Source organism: Dermacentor andersoni, chromosome 7 (assembly GCF_023375885.2).
Source record: "Dermacentor andersoni chromosome 7, qqDerAnde1_hic_scaffold, whole genome shotgun sequence".
Classification (NCBI taxonomy): Eukaryota; Metazoa; Arthropoda; class Arachnida; order Ixodida; family Ixodidae; genus Dermacentor; species Dermacentor andersoni.
The window spans coordinates 100716620-100733169 of NC_092820.1; the positions used below are offsets into that span (position 1 = coordinate 100716620).

The 16550-nt window shown below is 46.8% G+C and overlaps 1 protein-coding gene across 1 annotated transcript in view; it reads left to right on the top strand.

Annotated features, from left to right (window-relative positions):
- Positions 1–677: 677 nt before the first annotated feature.
- LOC126534752 (cytochrome P450 2U1-like) overlaps positions 678–16550 on the top strand; it is a 33306-nt gene continuing 17433 nt past the window's right edge. Inside the window, exons 1-5 of the mRNA XM_050181996.2 lie at positions 678–790; positions 9899–10023; positions 11835–11941; positions 12868–13172; positions 15050–15165. Of these exons, the coding sequence (XP_050037953.2) occupies positions 678–790; positions 9899–10023; positions 11835–11941; positions 12868–13172; positions 15050–15165 (766 nt within the window). The remainder of the gene's footprint in view (positions 791–9898; positions 10024–11834; positions 11942–12867; positions 13173–15049; positions 15166–16550) is intronic.

A 16550-nucleotide genomic window follows, 5' to 3' on the forward strand; every position in this document is an offset into this window, starting at 1 on the left:
AGGAGAAAACAAGTGCGTTAGCACGCCGGTCACTAGCTTTAAGTGACAAAGAAATGTCGTTCATAAATGATAGCATGCAATCGCCGCTAAGATTAGAACGTGCAGCTGCCTCATTTGGTTGGATGCTCAGTTTACCCCTGTAAAGCACGCGTGCTCATGTATACCTGCAATGGTAATTGATTACAGATCACTGGCCTGCGAGCAGTATTAGCGCCTATCACTCCAGCTTATGTCTAACTGCGATAACTTTTCACTTAGGTTTCGTGTATAAGATTGCGTGGGTTCTGGTGAATAAACAGTTGGAAGTCGGGGACGGTATGTTACGTTTGTGTCTCGCTTCGTCCTCTTCTGCTTAAGGCCGTAACCTTTGTTTTTAAGTTTTCGGATAAGTGAGAACTAATAACGGATAGCGTCAAAATGAGGTTTTGCTTAACAGTTTTGGTTCAGAATCTTCAGAATCAGGAACTCGTATATGGTTTCACGCAGAATGGCTATAACAGGTTAAAAGAGTAATTTCAATGGCATTATCTCACTCAACGCCAGGATCTACACCAGGCTCACCGCAAAGGAGAGGGATGGTGATTCTATTGACCTCAATGGTGGCAACTGTTCTCTGGGTCGTTATTACCTTTCTGAGAGAATGGCTTTTGCGATGGCGCTGTCCTCCTGGAACCAGGATGCCGCCTACTCCTCCCGCGAGCAGCATCAGAGGACACGTCGAAGTCCTCCGCCATGACTTCTACCGAAAAAAAGCCCTCGAGTGGGCCAAGGTGTACGGACCGGTGATCAGGTACGTAGGCTGATAACTGCCTGACGTGTTCACTGACGCACGTTTCAAACACCGGGTGAAGCGTTTCTGATATCAGAAGGCAGGACACAATAGTTCATACGTAGACTGAATCTGCTTCTTACGTGTTTGGATGGATATATTTAAAAGCGAAATATGAAAATTGTAGAACCTACAAAGCCGAGAGAGCGTGTAAAATGGTCGTGTCACCTTGTTCTATGAGAATTATTTCTGCGTGTCTGTTTGCTTATCTTAAGATATGGCGGCTCACTGTTCTGAAGTGATTGCACGAGTAGAATGTGTGGCAGACCTTCTATAGGATGGTACAATATATTTCTGAGACGTAGGCAAAAATTGTGACGCGCGTGCGCACGAGCTTAAGATAGGATATGGCTCTTTTCAGTGTCGAAGAATGATGGAGGTCACTGAACCCTTTCTGATACGAATTTTGATACTGAGGTCAGGAAAGCATGTCATATGCATGTCAATTTCAAGCAAATAAGCCGTAAATATTTACAATATAGTTTTTTCCATATGCATTGGAGTCTTTTTATACTAAGTCAAGAGACCCCAAAAAGAATGCTGGCCGGAAGATTGAAATTGGAGATACGATTGTGTGACCAATGGCCCAAAATAATTCTAAGTGTTGAAATTTGACGCTCATTTCATGCTTATTACGCTCATTTGTGATGTTAATTATGGCCCGTGTTTTCTTTTATGTCCAGCGTATGAACATGCTTCTTTATCCCTCAGGTAAATGCTTGGTTTAAAGAAACACATTTTTCAAGCTTACTGTGTCAATGAAGCCACGTCATCGAATCAAATTTCGATAATACGGCTAAAATACTTGACTTATCACAGTGTCGTATTGTAGTGACGCAGGAAAATGAAACACCGTCAGAACCGTGACTTTGACATCTAACTTTATTGGGCAAAATGCACCCAGGCCACAACGATAGCTGCTACGACAGTCGCCACACATTGAATCTGCGTGCATTGTTGAAGCCTTTACTGCGTCATTGAACCGATCTAACTGAGCGCGCGAAAGAGCGATTGCCAAAGCACACTGCTGGAAGAGGCTATGTCAAGTGAGCACAATCTAGCAAAGTGCTTATATTCCAGCAATTAACCCATGTCTCATAAGCGCCTGTTCTATCGCAACAATATACTTAGATAATAGATGACAGTTGGAGAGTGTTACCGCGTATTTTGTTCGTACTGGTCCGAAATTTTCTTGTTCCACCCGTGTATTGCTATCATTTGCACAAAAGTGAACTCGCTTTCACACTTTGCCCTGGGCTATGTAACATCCTCACAAGCGATCCTTTATGGCTGTAGTGTGTTCATATTAATAATAAGAAGAATATTATTATTAGTTACAATAACATTATAAAATAGTGAACCAATTATTATTTTAACGTCCCCAGGAAGAGCACTCAAGTCTCAGTGCTGCTGCACAGCGGAAAAGAAGACCTAAAGTATAGAAATGTAAAATAAGTTCAACCAAATGTAACAGAATAAAAGCAATGAAATGGAAATAAAAGAAAAATATAACTGGCAATACAGCTGCATATTGAGCAACATTACAGCAAAACACAATTCAGAGACAGTGCATATACATGGAAGGAGAGAGAAAGAGAAAACAGCAGAGGATGTGCAGCGAGAATGAAGACACATGACAAAATGCGAGGCTCGGAACAGAAGGAACACCACGCGTTTCGAAATATATTATTATGCAGAAAATTACCGTTGTATAGACTTAGCAGTCTTTACGGCGGAACGTGTTTAGTGTCTGCATCCCGTGGTAGTCGTCTTTGGAACACGCAGTTAGACAAGCCACCACATTACAACCTGTACAAATTTAACGAAAAAAGTTGTATGAAAAGCAGACGTTGATGCGACTACGTCCGCACATAAGTAACGGAAATGCAGGATAATTGTTCGAGCTTGAAAGTTGTCGCGCAAGTTCACAAAACGATGTTGATATATACTGTTACACTATCTTTGTAGGTCCTTAATTACTATGCGCTTTGAATAGCTTATGTTATTCCACACCACTGAGGCATATTCAAGTAATCATCCGCCGTGGTTTCTCAGTGGCTATGGTGTTGGCCTGCTGAGCACGAGGTCGCGGGATCGAATCTCGGCCACGGCGGCCACATTTCGATGGTGGCAAAATGCGAAAACACCCGTGTACTTAGATTTAGGTGCACGTTAATAAACCCCACGTGATCAAAATTTCCGGAGTCCTCCTCTACGGCGTGCCTCATAATCAGAAAGTGGTTTTGGCACGTAAAACCCCATAATTTAATTTCTAATATTCGAGTAATCGGAGTAAAAATGTTAGCGAAAATAAAATTTTAAATAATGATAGTACGAATGGACTTCTGCTTAATGTATGCCAACAACCCTTCAGGAGGGAAATTGTTTCAGCCGAAATAGATTATAGCTGCTGTAACGACCATACGGCTGCATTAGCAGAAGTTGTAGTGTCGTGTTCCGCTGAAAGTGTACTTGCAGTTTTATGCACTGGACGCGTCAGTTGAATGAGGCACGCTACCCTGAATGAGGCCTAGGCTACTGGCGTCAGTATGGATTTCTGTATCGGCGTACTCGTCGAAGTGCGCAAGTACCGGCGGCGACTGCATGCGTCGTTTGAGTTCTTCAAATGCGTCGGCCTGCGGCGTTTCCCACTTGAACTCAACATCACATTTAGTTAGACGTGTCAACGGCTCGGCGATGCGTGAAAAGTCCTTGACAAAGCGCCTGTAGTAGGCACACATGCCAAGGAATCTACGCACTGCCTTCTTGTCGGTGGGCTGCGGGAACTTTGCGATGGCAGCTGTTTTCTGGGGGTCGGGGCGTACTCCGGATTTACTGATGACGTGGCCTAGGAACAGAAGCTCGTCGTAAGCGAAGCGGCATTTTTCTGGCTTCAGAGTGAGCCCTGATGACTTGATGGCCTCTAGTACTGTGGCAAGCCGCCTAAGGTGATCGTCGAAATTTCCGGCGAATACAACGACGTCATCCAAGTAAACGAGACAGGTCTGCCATTTCAATCCCGCTAAAACCGTGTCCATCACGCGCTGGAACGTTGCAGGCGCCGAGCACAGTCCAAATGGCATAACCTTGAACTCGTAGAGGCCGTCTGGGGTGATGAAGGCGGTCTTTTCGCGATCTCTTTCGTCGACTTCTATTTGCCAATAGCCAGACTTGAGGTCCATCGAGGAGAAGTACTTAGCGTTGCAGAGCCGATCCAATGCGTCGTCTATCCGTGGAAGGGGGTATACGTCCTTCTTCGTGATCTTGTTCAGACGACGATAATCGACGCAGAAACGTAGGGTTCCGTCCTTTTTCTTCACCAGGACAACAGGGGATGCCCATGGGCTTTTCGACGGCTGGATGATGTCGTCGCGCAGCATTTCGTCGACCACCACCGCCGCCGCCATGCGTGGTGTGAAGGAGGAACTTTTCGCCGGGATGGTAAGAAGCCCACCGAAGACCGTCGAAGAGTTTCTTCGTGAGGCGACGAACATCGAGAAGACACTCGAAATGCGGAACCGGCAATTCAACCGCCGTACAAGCTCTACCCCCTACGCAGGAATTCAATCACTGGCCACGGACGATCTGCGCGAGACCATCAGGGCCATTGTGCGCGAAGAACTGCGCAAGGTCATGCCTTCGTCGCAGCCTCAAGTGGCTTCGATCGCCGACATCGTAAAAGAAGAGGTGCACCGATCGCTTGGAGTTCCTGAGGTGCAACCAGAACCACCGCAGCCTCAGCCGCAAGCGATGAGCTACGCCGCCGTCGCCCGCCGTCAAGGTCCCTTTCCACTACCGCGCCAGGGCCCCGTAACGCCGCAATTCCGTCGACCACCACCGCCGCCGCCAGCACGCCCACCCGTTACCCAGCACTTCCACCAGATGTCACGTGGTGGTGACGTTGAAGAAAGAACACAGTAGCAATACTGTGAACAAGAAAACTAACTTTTATTGGGCGAACCTGTGCCCACAAAACAGGCTACACTTATAGCGCAACGATAGCGGTGAACACGCTCGGCGATCGTCGAAAATCTGCTCAGCGGGTCAAGCGCGTCGGCTTTTATAGAGCAGTCGTCGAATGTTCCAGACTAATCGTTTGGACCCGCGTGCTTTCCACAAAGTTCTACACCATTCGCGCTACGCGATGAAATCAGATAACACAAGGTTCGGCGACAACAGACAGCCGGGTAGAAGCATCGATAACATTCCAGAAACGTCGGATACATGCAGGCGCGTCCCGCGCTGTGCGATTGCATTTGTTAAGCGGCGAAACGTGGTCGCCCGATAAAGATAAGTACACGTATCAATACCCCCCCCTTAAAAAGCATCGACCCGATGCTGCAAACAAACGAAGGTAATAAACAAAAGTACTCGTAGCAAAGAAAAGAACAAAATGACGAAGTTCGTCAGCGTCCGTAAAAGGGTTTAAGGCGCACCACGTGGACCACTTCAGATCGTGCGCGGCGCCGCTGTGAATGCGAAATGCCGTCTGGCACGACCTCATAGTCCAGAGCGCCAATACGTCGGATGACCTTGTAGGGTCCGAAATAGCGTCGGAGTAGTTTCTCACTGAGTCCTCGTCGGCGTATCGGGGTCCAAACCCAAACACGGTCGCCGGGCTGGTACTCAACAAAGCGTCGTCGGAGGTTGTAGTGTCGGCTGTCGGTCCTCTGTTGGTTCTTGATCCGTAGGCGGGCGAGCTGTCGGGCTTCTTCGGCTCGCTGGAGATAGCTAGCGACGTCAACATTCTCTTCGTCAGTGACGTGGGGCAGCATGGCGTCGAGCGTCGTCGTCGGGTTCCTGCCGTAAACCAGCTTAAACGGCGTGATCTGTGTTGTTTCTTGCACCGCCGTGTTGTAAGCGAATGTTACGTACGGCAGGACGGCATCCCAGGTCTTGTGTTCGACGTCGACGTACATCGCTAGCATGTCGGCGAGGGTCTTATTCAGCCGCTCCGTAAGACCATTCGTCTGCGGGTGGTAGGCCGTGGTTCTCCTGTGCCTTGTCTGACTGTATTTCAGAATGGCTTGGGTGAGCTCCGCTGTAAAGGCCGTTCCTCTGTCGGTGATGAGGACTTCTGGGGCGCCATGTCGAAGCAGGATGTTTTCGACAAAGAATTTCGCCACTTCGGCTGCGCTACCTTTCGGCAGTGCTTTAGTTTCAGCGAAGCGGGTGAGGTAGTCTGTCGCCACGACGATCCACTTATTTCCGGTTGTTGACGTCGGAAAGGGTCCCAGCAAGTCCATCCCGATCTGCTGGAATGGTCGGCAAGGAGGCTCGATTGGCTGTAGTAATCCGGCTGGCCTTGTCGGCGGTGTCTTGCGTCGCTGACAGTCTCGGCATGTTCTGACATAACGGGCGACGTCGGCGGTCAGGCGCGGCCAATAATACTTTTCTTGTATCCTCGATAGTGTCCGGGAAAAACCGAGGTGTCCAGCGGTCGGATCGTCATGTAGGGCGTGCAATACTTCTGGACGAAGTCCTGACGGGACAACAAGAAGGTAGTTGGCGCGGACTGGTGAAAAGTTCTTCTTCACGAGGAGATTGTTTTGAAGCGTGAAGGAAGATAATCCGCGCTTAAATGCCCTGGGGACAACGTCGGTGTGTCCTTCCAAATATTCCACCAGGCCTTTTAGCTCCGGGTCTGCCCGTTGCTGTTCAGCGAAGTCTTCCGCGCTTATCATGCCAAGGAAGGCGTCATCTTCGTCATCTTGCGGCGGCGGGTCAATGGGGGCGCGTGATAGGCAATCGGCATCGGAGTGTTTTCGTCCTGACTTGTAGGTTACAGTGATGTCGTATTCTTGTAGTCTGAGGCTCCACCGTGCCAGTCGTCCTGAAGGATCCTTTATACTCGCTAGCCAACACAACGCGTGATGGTCACTGACGACTTTGAATGGCCTGCCATAAAGATAAGGGCGAAATTTAGCTGTAGCCCAAACGATGGCGAGGCATTCCTTTTCGGTTGTAGAATAGTTGCCTTCCGCTTTTGACAGCGACCGGCTAGCGTAAGCTATCACCTGTTCGACTCCGTTTCTCCTCTGGACTAGAACGGCACCGAGGCCTAGGCTACTGGCGTCAGTATGGATTTCTGTATCGGCGTACTCGTCGAAGTGCGCAAGTACCGGCGGCGACTGCATGCGTCGTTTGAGTTCTTCAAATGCGTCGGCCTGCGGCGTTTCCCACTTGAACTCAACATCACATTTAGTTAGACGTGTCAACGGCTCGGCGATGCGTGAAAAGTCCTTGACAAAGCGCCTGTAGTAGGCACACATGCCAAGGAATCTACGCACTGCCTTCTTGTCGGTGGGCTGCGGGAACTTTGCGATGGCAGCTGTTTTCTGGGGGTCGGGGCGTACTCCGGATTTACTGATGACGTGGCCTAGGAACAGAAGCTCGTCGTAAGCGAAGCGGCATTTTTCTGGCTTCAGAGTGAGCCCTGATGACTTGATGGCCTCTAGTACTGTGGCAAGCCGCCTAAGGTGATCGTCGAAATTTCCGGCGAATACAACGACGTCATCCAAGTAAACGAGACAGGTCTGCCATTTCAATCCCGCTAAAACCGTGTCCATCACGCGCTGGAACGTTGCAGGCGCCGAGCACAGTCCAAATGGCATAACCTTGAACTCGTAGAGGCCGTCTGGGGTGATGAAGGCGGTCTTTTCGCGATCTCTTTCGTCGACTTCTATTTGCCAATAGCCAGACTTGAGGTCCATCGAGGAGAAGTACTTAGCGTTGCAGAGCCGATCCAATGCGTCGTCTATCCGTGGAAGGGGGTATACGTCCTTCTTCGTGATCTTGTTCAGACGACGATAATCGACGCAGAAACGTAGGGTTCCGTCCTTTTTCTTCACCAGGACAACAGGGGATGCCCATGGGCTTTTCGACGGCTGGATGATGTCGTCGCGCAGCATTTCGTCGACCACCACCGCCGCCGCCATGCGTGGTGTGAAGGAGGAACTTTTCGCCGGGATGGTAAGAAGCCCACCGAAGACCGTCGAAGAGTTTCTTCGTGAGGCGACGAACATCGAGAAGACACTCGAAATGCGGAACCGGCAATTCAACCGCCGTACAAGCTCTACCCCCTACGCAGGAATTCAATCACTGGCCACGGACGATCTGCGCGAGACCATCAGGGCCATTGTGCGCGAAGAACTGCGCAAGGTCATGCCTTCGTCGCAGCCTCAAGTGGCTTCGATCGCCGACATCGTAAAAGAAGAGGTGCACCGATCGCTTGGAGTTCCTGAGGTGCAACCAGAACCACCGCAGCCTCAGCCGCAAGCGATGAGCTACGCCGCCGTCGCCCGCCGTCAAGGTCCCTTTCCACTACCGCGCCAGGGCCCCGTAACGCCGCAATTCCGTCGACCACCACCGCCGCCGCCAGCACGCCCACCCGTTACCCAGCACTTCCACCAGATGTCACGTGGTGGTGACGTTGAAGAAAGAACACAGTAGCAATACTGTGAACAAGAAAACTAACTTTTATTGGGCGAACCTGTGCCCACAAAACAGGCTACACTTATAGCGCAACGATAGCGGTGAACACGCTCGGCGATCGTCGAAAATCTGCTCAGCGGGTCAAGCGCGTCGGCTTTTATAGAGCAGTCGTCGAATGTTCCAGACTAATCGTTTGGACCCGCGTGCTTTCCACAAAGTTCTACACCATTCGCGCTACGCGATGAAATCAGATAACACAAGGTTCGGCGACAACAGACAGCCGGGTAGAAGCATCGATAACATTCCAGAAACGTCGGATACATGCAGGCGCGTCCCGCGCTGTGCGATTGCATTTGTTAAGCGGCGAAACGTGGTCGCCCGATAAAGATAAGTACACGTATCAATATACTGTCTGCTGAGGCGTACTTCACAGTCTAATTAAGCAGTCGTATTGCACAGTCAAAATTATATACTGCACAGCCGAATGAGACCCACCTGCACATGATGAAGCATAACCTTCAATGAATTCCTAGGCGTCCACATAACCTCGTCAATTTTCTGGGCGTTGCACATCGATAAGGTAATTAACAAGACTAACTGCATACTGAGTTATCTTTCCCGAAATTTTTCTTCTGCTCGTAGATAATTAAAATTAATCCTATACAAAACGCTCATTAGGAGTAAAATGGATTACGCCTCATCCATCTCGGGCCCGCACCTCGAAACCCTTATTCAATAACTTGAACTAATCCAAACAATGCCGCGCGTTTCAGTCATAGCAATTACAACCACACATCAAGCGTAACTGCCATGAAAAACGCTTTGCTACTTGCTGCTCTCTCAGCTCGGCGTAAGTGCTTTCACCTTGCTTTACTTCATAAACTGTATTTCCACAATTCCTGCCTGCGAGATAATCTTATATAATCTCCTACCTACATTTCCTCTCGCATTGATCATAACCATAACTCTGGAATCATTCAGTGCCGCACCAGAATCTGTAACGAATCATTTATTCCTAGGACCTCTCAAGAACGGAACCCCCTTCCCGGCGCAGTTGTCACAATGAAGGACAACTCAAAGTTTCGTTCGGCCATATCAGACATCATCACTCCCGGATACAAATAACTAATCAATTTTGCTTTAAAAACTAAAAAAAAAATTGCTGCTTTGTTATTTACTTGTGTATGTTTTAGCCACTCCCCTCTGTAATACTTCGGTCTTGAAGGTACAATAAAATAAATAAAAATAAATAAATATTACCTCAAAGCTTTTTCGCAACTCACAGGGTAACATCACGAATAATATTCTGCTGACTTCCCTTTTGCACGGCCACCGTTTCACGGTTCGTGCGCATCTACAACTTCTTCCGTGTGATAAACGTTGTTCACAATTGAGTTTTTGGGATGTTCACTTGTAGAGCGCCGTGACAGCTAACCGATGCGAGCGCAAATGTTTCTAACTTGATATATCCAGTATTGTTAAAAAAATCGTGTTGAAATGCATGTACTGAAATCCGAGAATTTAGCATGAAGAATTTCTCAGGTTTTTTATCGCGCCTTAGGAGAAATATTATATTTGTTGATATTCTTCGGCAGAAGTGCTAAGTTCAGTAACATGTGCTGCATTTTTTTCCAGGCTCAAGGTAAATTTTATGAACGTTGTGATCCTCAACGACTTCGACAGCATCAAGAAATTCTGCAACACAAAGGAACTGCTATGGCGTTCATCCACTTTAGTTGGTTATGAGGACCGCCACAAAGGTAATTTTATCTATCCTGCAGCGAAATGACGTGTTTGAAGAAGTATATTGATAGGTGAGCCAACCGCACTAAGGAAACCTTCCTTTGAAGGTCTCTACTGTTGGTATTAGGCGGATGAAGGGGGGCTTGAGTAAGAACGTGTTTAATAAATGATCTCTAACTATGATTCTTCTTGCCAACATGAGGTAAGATATAGACACTTTCGCAATAAAGGGAATCTGCTGCTCTTCAATAAGCCAACTTTACCGCGGGAAAAGGAAAACTCGCGTTCACACAGGCATCAGACATGGGGACAGTGTATTACCAAAGGTGTTTATTTTGTGATTATACAATGACACTCGACAATAAATGGGCTGTCATTGGCTTTTCCAGAAGCTGTGTCCCCCCATGGCAGCGTTCTTTGCTCCGTTTTACCGGGACATATATTAGAGAATGTATTCAGCTTCAATAGCATCTAGTTACTTGCTAATTCTGCCTCACACGTGATTCTGCAAGCCTCGTGGTTATCCAGAGTGGTACGGCGACTTCTCCGGAACTGGAGCGATCGTTGGTTCGATCTCAACAGGGCTGTAAACCTTTTTCATGACTTCCAAGCTGTTTTTAGAGTTTTGCGGCCTTTCTGTAATTTCAGATGCGTATATTGCCTGTTAGTATCACGTACTTTAACGTTGTTCCTCCCATGCCAGTCCAGCTCCGAGGAACGCGAGGCTAGTCCCCCTTCATTGAAGAGTGTTGCATGCAAGCAACACACCACAAAAGAATGTTTTTCTCGCTGATGTTCGCTATGGGAACACACTGTTTCTGGCTGTCTTCGGCCAACACTGAACGGCTGGTAGCTTGTATTGATTGTATTAAATTGAATGCTTGGTAACAGGAACACATCACGAGGAGAAAGAAGTTTGGCACGTGACTCGCATTCTTTTGAAACCATTGTCAGAGGAGACAAATTTAAAATTAAATTATGGGGCTTTACGCCGTAGTGGAGGACTCCGGAAATTTCGACCACCTGGGGTTCTGTAACGTGCACCTAAATCTAAGCACACGGGCGCTTTCGCATTTCGCCCCCATCGAAATGCGGCCGCCGTGGCTGGGATTCGATCCCGCGACCTCGTGCTCGGCAGCCCAACACCATCGCAACTGAGCAGGTCAGAGGTGACAGACAGATGCAAGACCACCGGCTGCAGTGGGGTTACAAACGTGATGCAAATAAAATGCGCGCCAATGAGTAACATATTATGAGAGCAATGTGTACAAACTTCAAACGGCCATAGGTGCCTTGCAGTGAAGCACAGGTCCAGTTTCCCGCCTGGTGGTCCGCTCTATTACTGAAAAAGATTACGCAGGCATATTGTTCCTTTACTTCGATTACGCTTATTCGTTATGAGTTTTGCACACTTAGGTAGCAAATTATCATATTTTTGACACGCCGTGGTTGCTTAGTGGCTATGGCGTTGGGTTGCTAAGCATGAGTTCGTGAGATCGAAATACGAAAACATGCGTTTACTGAGATTTAGGTGCACGGTAAAGAACCTCAGGTGGTCCAGGTTTCCGGAGCCCCCCACTACGGCGTGCTTCATAATCATAAAGTGTTTTTTCTCACTAAAAACCCCATAATTTAGAATTGTTCTGCTATATATATATGCCGTCCTTTAAGGGCTAAGACATCTTTGAAGGAAGGTTTGGTTTGCGGTGCATCCGTGACACGTGTAAAATCGAATCTTCTATCTATGAAATAAGCTGGAGTATGGCGCTGTCAGAGCAGCCGTCACTTAATGTGTGCGGCATATAGTTCACTGAAGTTGCTTTTTCAGGAGTGGGTTCCCTCAATGGGGAAGCTTGGTCAGCAAACAGGAAATTCTGTTTGAGTACGTTGCGGGACGTGGGTTTTGCAAAGACTGCTATGGAGGACCGCATGATGGTAAGCTACGTGTTCTCTCAGATTAAGTTCACATGGGAGCATATGTCATTAGGGTTCCTTCTTTGGCTGGGTGCTTTAGCCACTCACTGTAGCCAATCAGTGTGGCTTCGAAGTTGACAGTCGTCTAACCACAGAGGTATTAACCATTGTCCTTTATCTCTCCAAAATGCGCCTCTTTATCCCGCGAAATGGGATCTGAATTGGAATTTATTCTTCAGGAACAATATATGCAAGAAATGAGTTGTCATAAAACGCTACTGAGATTAAAATCTATAACTTACATCGAAACGAAGAATCACCCATTAAATCCGATGAAGTCATTGACTGGCAATACACGCCCGGTTTCCTAACGTTAATAATGAACATCAGACAAAACAATTTTTTGAGCAGTGGTGATGAATTACCGTTCCCCAATACCACACCGACACTCTTGCGTTGTGAAAATGCTTAGTCAGCCGGAAATGAAGCACTAGTGAAAGACGGGCACGTCACGCCGCAGTGATGTTCCCGCACATACTCACCTAGTTAATTTCCTATTAATAAAGGTCGACTAAATAACATTATAAAGTGCGGAAGGCTGTGCTTACAAAGCTATCGCTGCCTCAAAACGGCCTGCATATGAAAAAAATAATTTTACAATGCCTCACCAGCGCTGGGGTTGCTGCGAAAAAATTAAAAGTGGAAACTTTGAAGCGTGAAGCTATATTTTTAGTAATAATGTACAAAATTAATGAAAATAGAGTTTGAAAAAATAGAATTTTTGTTGAAACTAACTTTATGGTTTCCTTTACTGTCATTTCGCACATGGCGTTCGAGTAGCTCAGTCGTTCGGCCTTTTGCAGTTCAGCGTTCTCTTTCCCTTTTCTTTTGCTTTGTTCCGCATGGCTACGCCTCCACTTACGTTCTCAATGCTCCGTGGATGACAGGAAGAGTTCGGCCGCGTAGCTGACAGCATTGGCGAGACTGGCGGAAGGCCGCTTAACGTGAACGACTACGTCATGCCGTGCGCCTTCAACAACATCGTGTCGTTCTTCTACGGCCGCCAGTTGACGCACGACCATCCCACTCGCCGCGAGCTCTACCGTGTGATGAAGCGAGTGAGCCTGGTGATGCACTCGGGGCCCGCTCATCAATTCCTGCCATGGAAGCTGCGCAAGCTGCTCTCGCACCTTCCTTTCACCAGAAACCATCGCGTCGCGGAATCCATGGCGCAGCTACGGGCCATTTCAGAGTACGTGCACTTTACGTTTCCTATAACCCTTTGTCGCGTACAAATGAACTCTACCAGTGCTATCTATTCGTACTGGCCCGGTAAGAAAGAACCTTTTTAGATTTCGTAGATTGTCTAATAAGAGGGTTGTATTTCAGGCACACCAATGTTTATTAGAAGAAAAGTGTGATTCATAGGTGTGCTAGTTCCATGATGACATTCGCGCACAACAGGAAACGTCATTTTTTTCCTCAGTAGTTTTGGTGTTGTTCAAAAATCTTAGTTGAATCAGATGGAAGGTGTGCGTTGCTAACGGATGTTGGATGCAAACTAACAGGCTTAGTTTGGTGCTGTTTTCTCTGTTTCAGACTTTACTATTTGCTCGTGTAGTCAGTACAAGTCAGCCGTCAGGTAAATTTGGAAGCAGCAAGAAAATGAGGGTTAGGTATATAACAGGAATAAGGTAATGCACGCGTTTCTTTAGCCTTGACTTTTTGCTCCCGTAACGCGTTTCTCATACAAGTGTTCAGTGCAAAAGTACACCTATCTGACACTTAATGATCTGAAGAAGCTTGATTTATTACGGAAGCCGGAGGTATACCAGAATGTTTCATTCACCGGACATTCAGCAGTGCTGACCAGAAAAACGTCAGCTTGAAGCTTGGCTTGTTTTGTGCTAGCGATGAATAAATGGGGGGCGGCGACGTGATGGGACACACGAAATGGCCGCTCGGAGTGAAACCCATTGCGACAAGTCCAAAGAAGGCACGTAAGAAGACCTTGGTGACAGGGCAGCTATTTGTCCCGTTGCACTGCGAGTTCAGATTGCGGCTCACTGGTACATATGGTTAATATAGTCTAAAATGAACAGACGAGGAAAATTTCGGCTGGCATTTTTGCAGCCTTCTTTGATGGTTAACAGGAATGCTAGGAGTAATCTAATAGCAATAGTTCCACGCACCATGGGCCCAACATGCGATGTCTCCGAGCTTCGCTTTCTTCAGACGACCCTTTCGCGGGGCAGTGTCGCTAGCACACTTGCATTGAGCTTTTTTTTTTCAGTAAGGATCGGTGTCGATTTTTTTTTTAGTAGAATTAGTTACAATTGTAACGCGCATGCAAATTCGAACGCACCTTTTATTTAAAATAGGTGCGCGTTATAATCGTGCAAATACAGTAGTAATATTTACAAGCATAGATAGTGTGTGCTGCCGCACAGAACAGTACAGCTTCTGTTTTTGACGTAATGTAAATAAAATAATTTTCCTGCAATCATCCTTCAATGTAGGCAGTAGTTCAATGCAAAGTAATGGTAAGGAAAGAAGTTGGAAAAGCGCCCGGCACTGTCTACCACATAAACGTTGATGGTTCCTTTCAGTTACAAATTTATTATTGTTACCATACATATTAAATAAATGTAGTCCTAAGAAGCGTACCCGTGCACCCCCCCCCCCCCCCCAGAAGAAGAGCAGCTGCAGAAGCAACAACAATAAAAATCTTACTAAAGAACATCATTCATCCCCTAAACAAACACTCTTTTTTCCAGGTAAAGACTAAATAAAGCCAAAGGTTTACCGCGAACATTGTAGAATGCGACTTTTTGAGCGAGTGTACATTGATCTACTGAATCGGAAGCGATTGAACAATATCAACAGTGCCCTAATGTAAGCATGTTTTGTCAATGTTATGTAATATGTTCTCTTTTAAACCTAGTGATACTGTTTTAGTGCGGTACTGGGGAGAAATTTTAAGAAAAAAAATAACGTTCTCACGAATGCGCAGGTTCTTCTGTAACGAGAGGGTAAGTATTCAATATTGGAATAGCAGACACCTGTCATAGAAGTAGTAATGAATTTGAGCCTGGCTAAAGAGTTCTCTTTACGTGCTCCTCTGTTAAGGAAGCAAGTCGGAGAATTCCAGGCGGTGAAGGATGGAGACGAATGCAAAGACTTCATTCACAGATATATCAAGAAGATCGAAGAAGGCACAGGGGAAGCAAATTCCTTCTTTACTGGTAAGTGATACATTCAATGAAGATATTGCCTTGCTTAGTAACTCAGGAGACCAATTGCAATGCATGTTCATTGATCTGGAGAGGCAAAGCAGAAGAGTGGGTCTAAAAATTAATCTGCAGAAAACTAAAGTAATGTTTAACAGTCTCGGAAGAGAACAGCAGTTTACGATAGGTAGCGAGGCACTGGAAGGGGTAAGGGAATACATCTACTTAGGGCAGGTAGTGACGGCGGATCCGGATCATGAGACTGAAATAATCAGAAGAATAAGAATGGCCTGGGGCGCGTTTGGCAAGCATTCTGAGATCATGAACAGCAGGTTGCCAGTATCCCTCAAGAGAAAAGTGTATAACAGCTGCGTCTTACCAGTACTCACGCACGGGGCAGAAACCTGGAGGCTTACGAAAAGGGTCCTACTTAAATTGGGGATGACGCAATGAGCTATGCAAAGAAGAATGAAGGGTGGGGATAAGGGATAAGAAAAGAGCAGATTGGGTGAGTGAACAAACGCGAGTTAATGACATCTTAGTTGAAAGCAAGAAAAATAAATGGGCATGGGCAGGACATGTAATGAGGAGGGAAGATAACCGATGGTCATTAAACGTTACAGACTGGATTCCAAGGGAAGGGAAACGTAGCAGGGGGCGGCAGAAAGTTAGGGTGGGCGGATGAGATTAAGAACTTTGCACGGACGACATGGCCAGAATTTGTACATGACCGGAGTAGTTGGAGAAGTATGGGTGGGGCCTTTGCCCTGCAGTGGGCGTAACCAGCCTGATGATGATGATAATGATGATATAATTCATACAGGATGCATTCACATCGTTAAAATATAACACCTAAAGAATCGGCTCCACTCGGTAGCAGAGCTGCAGATTATGATGGATGGGTACAAGCTGCTTTAGCAGCGGGTGGTTGTCGTCGACAAATTATTTTCTGCACGTGAAATGTCCAATAGCCTCACACTTAATTTCTGTTTTGGCAAGCATGAAGTGCAGGATAGAAAACCCCTAATTGCTATTGTAGAAAGAGCAGGGCACCGCAATAAGTAACGTACTGATAAATAAGCACAGCGGCGCACTATTGCGCCTAAATGTTTTGATGTCGCTTGATCCATGTACACTCAAAACATAATGCAACGATATGATGAGCAAGCCAACGTACAAGTGATTGCCGTATAAAACTACCCCCTTTGCAAGCCAGAACTTGCTTCTATGGGGGCATATCATGGAAAGCATGTCTTTAGGGCTGCATAACAATGTTGGAGTGGGGCTATCAACGCTCTCGCGTAATGATTAGTCTGCAAGTGAACAATTTACGTACAATTTACGGAGCGTGAAAGGGTACGTTTGAAGGCGCCTGAACTAGATGGCGCCACCATATTAAG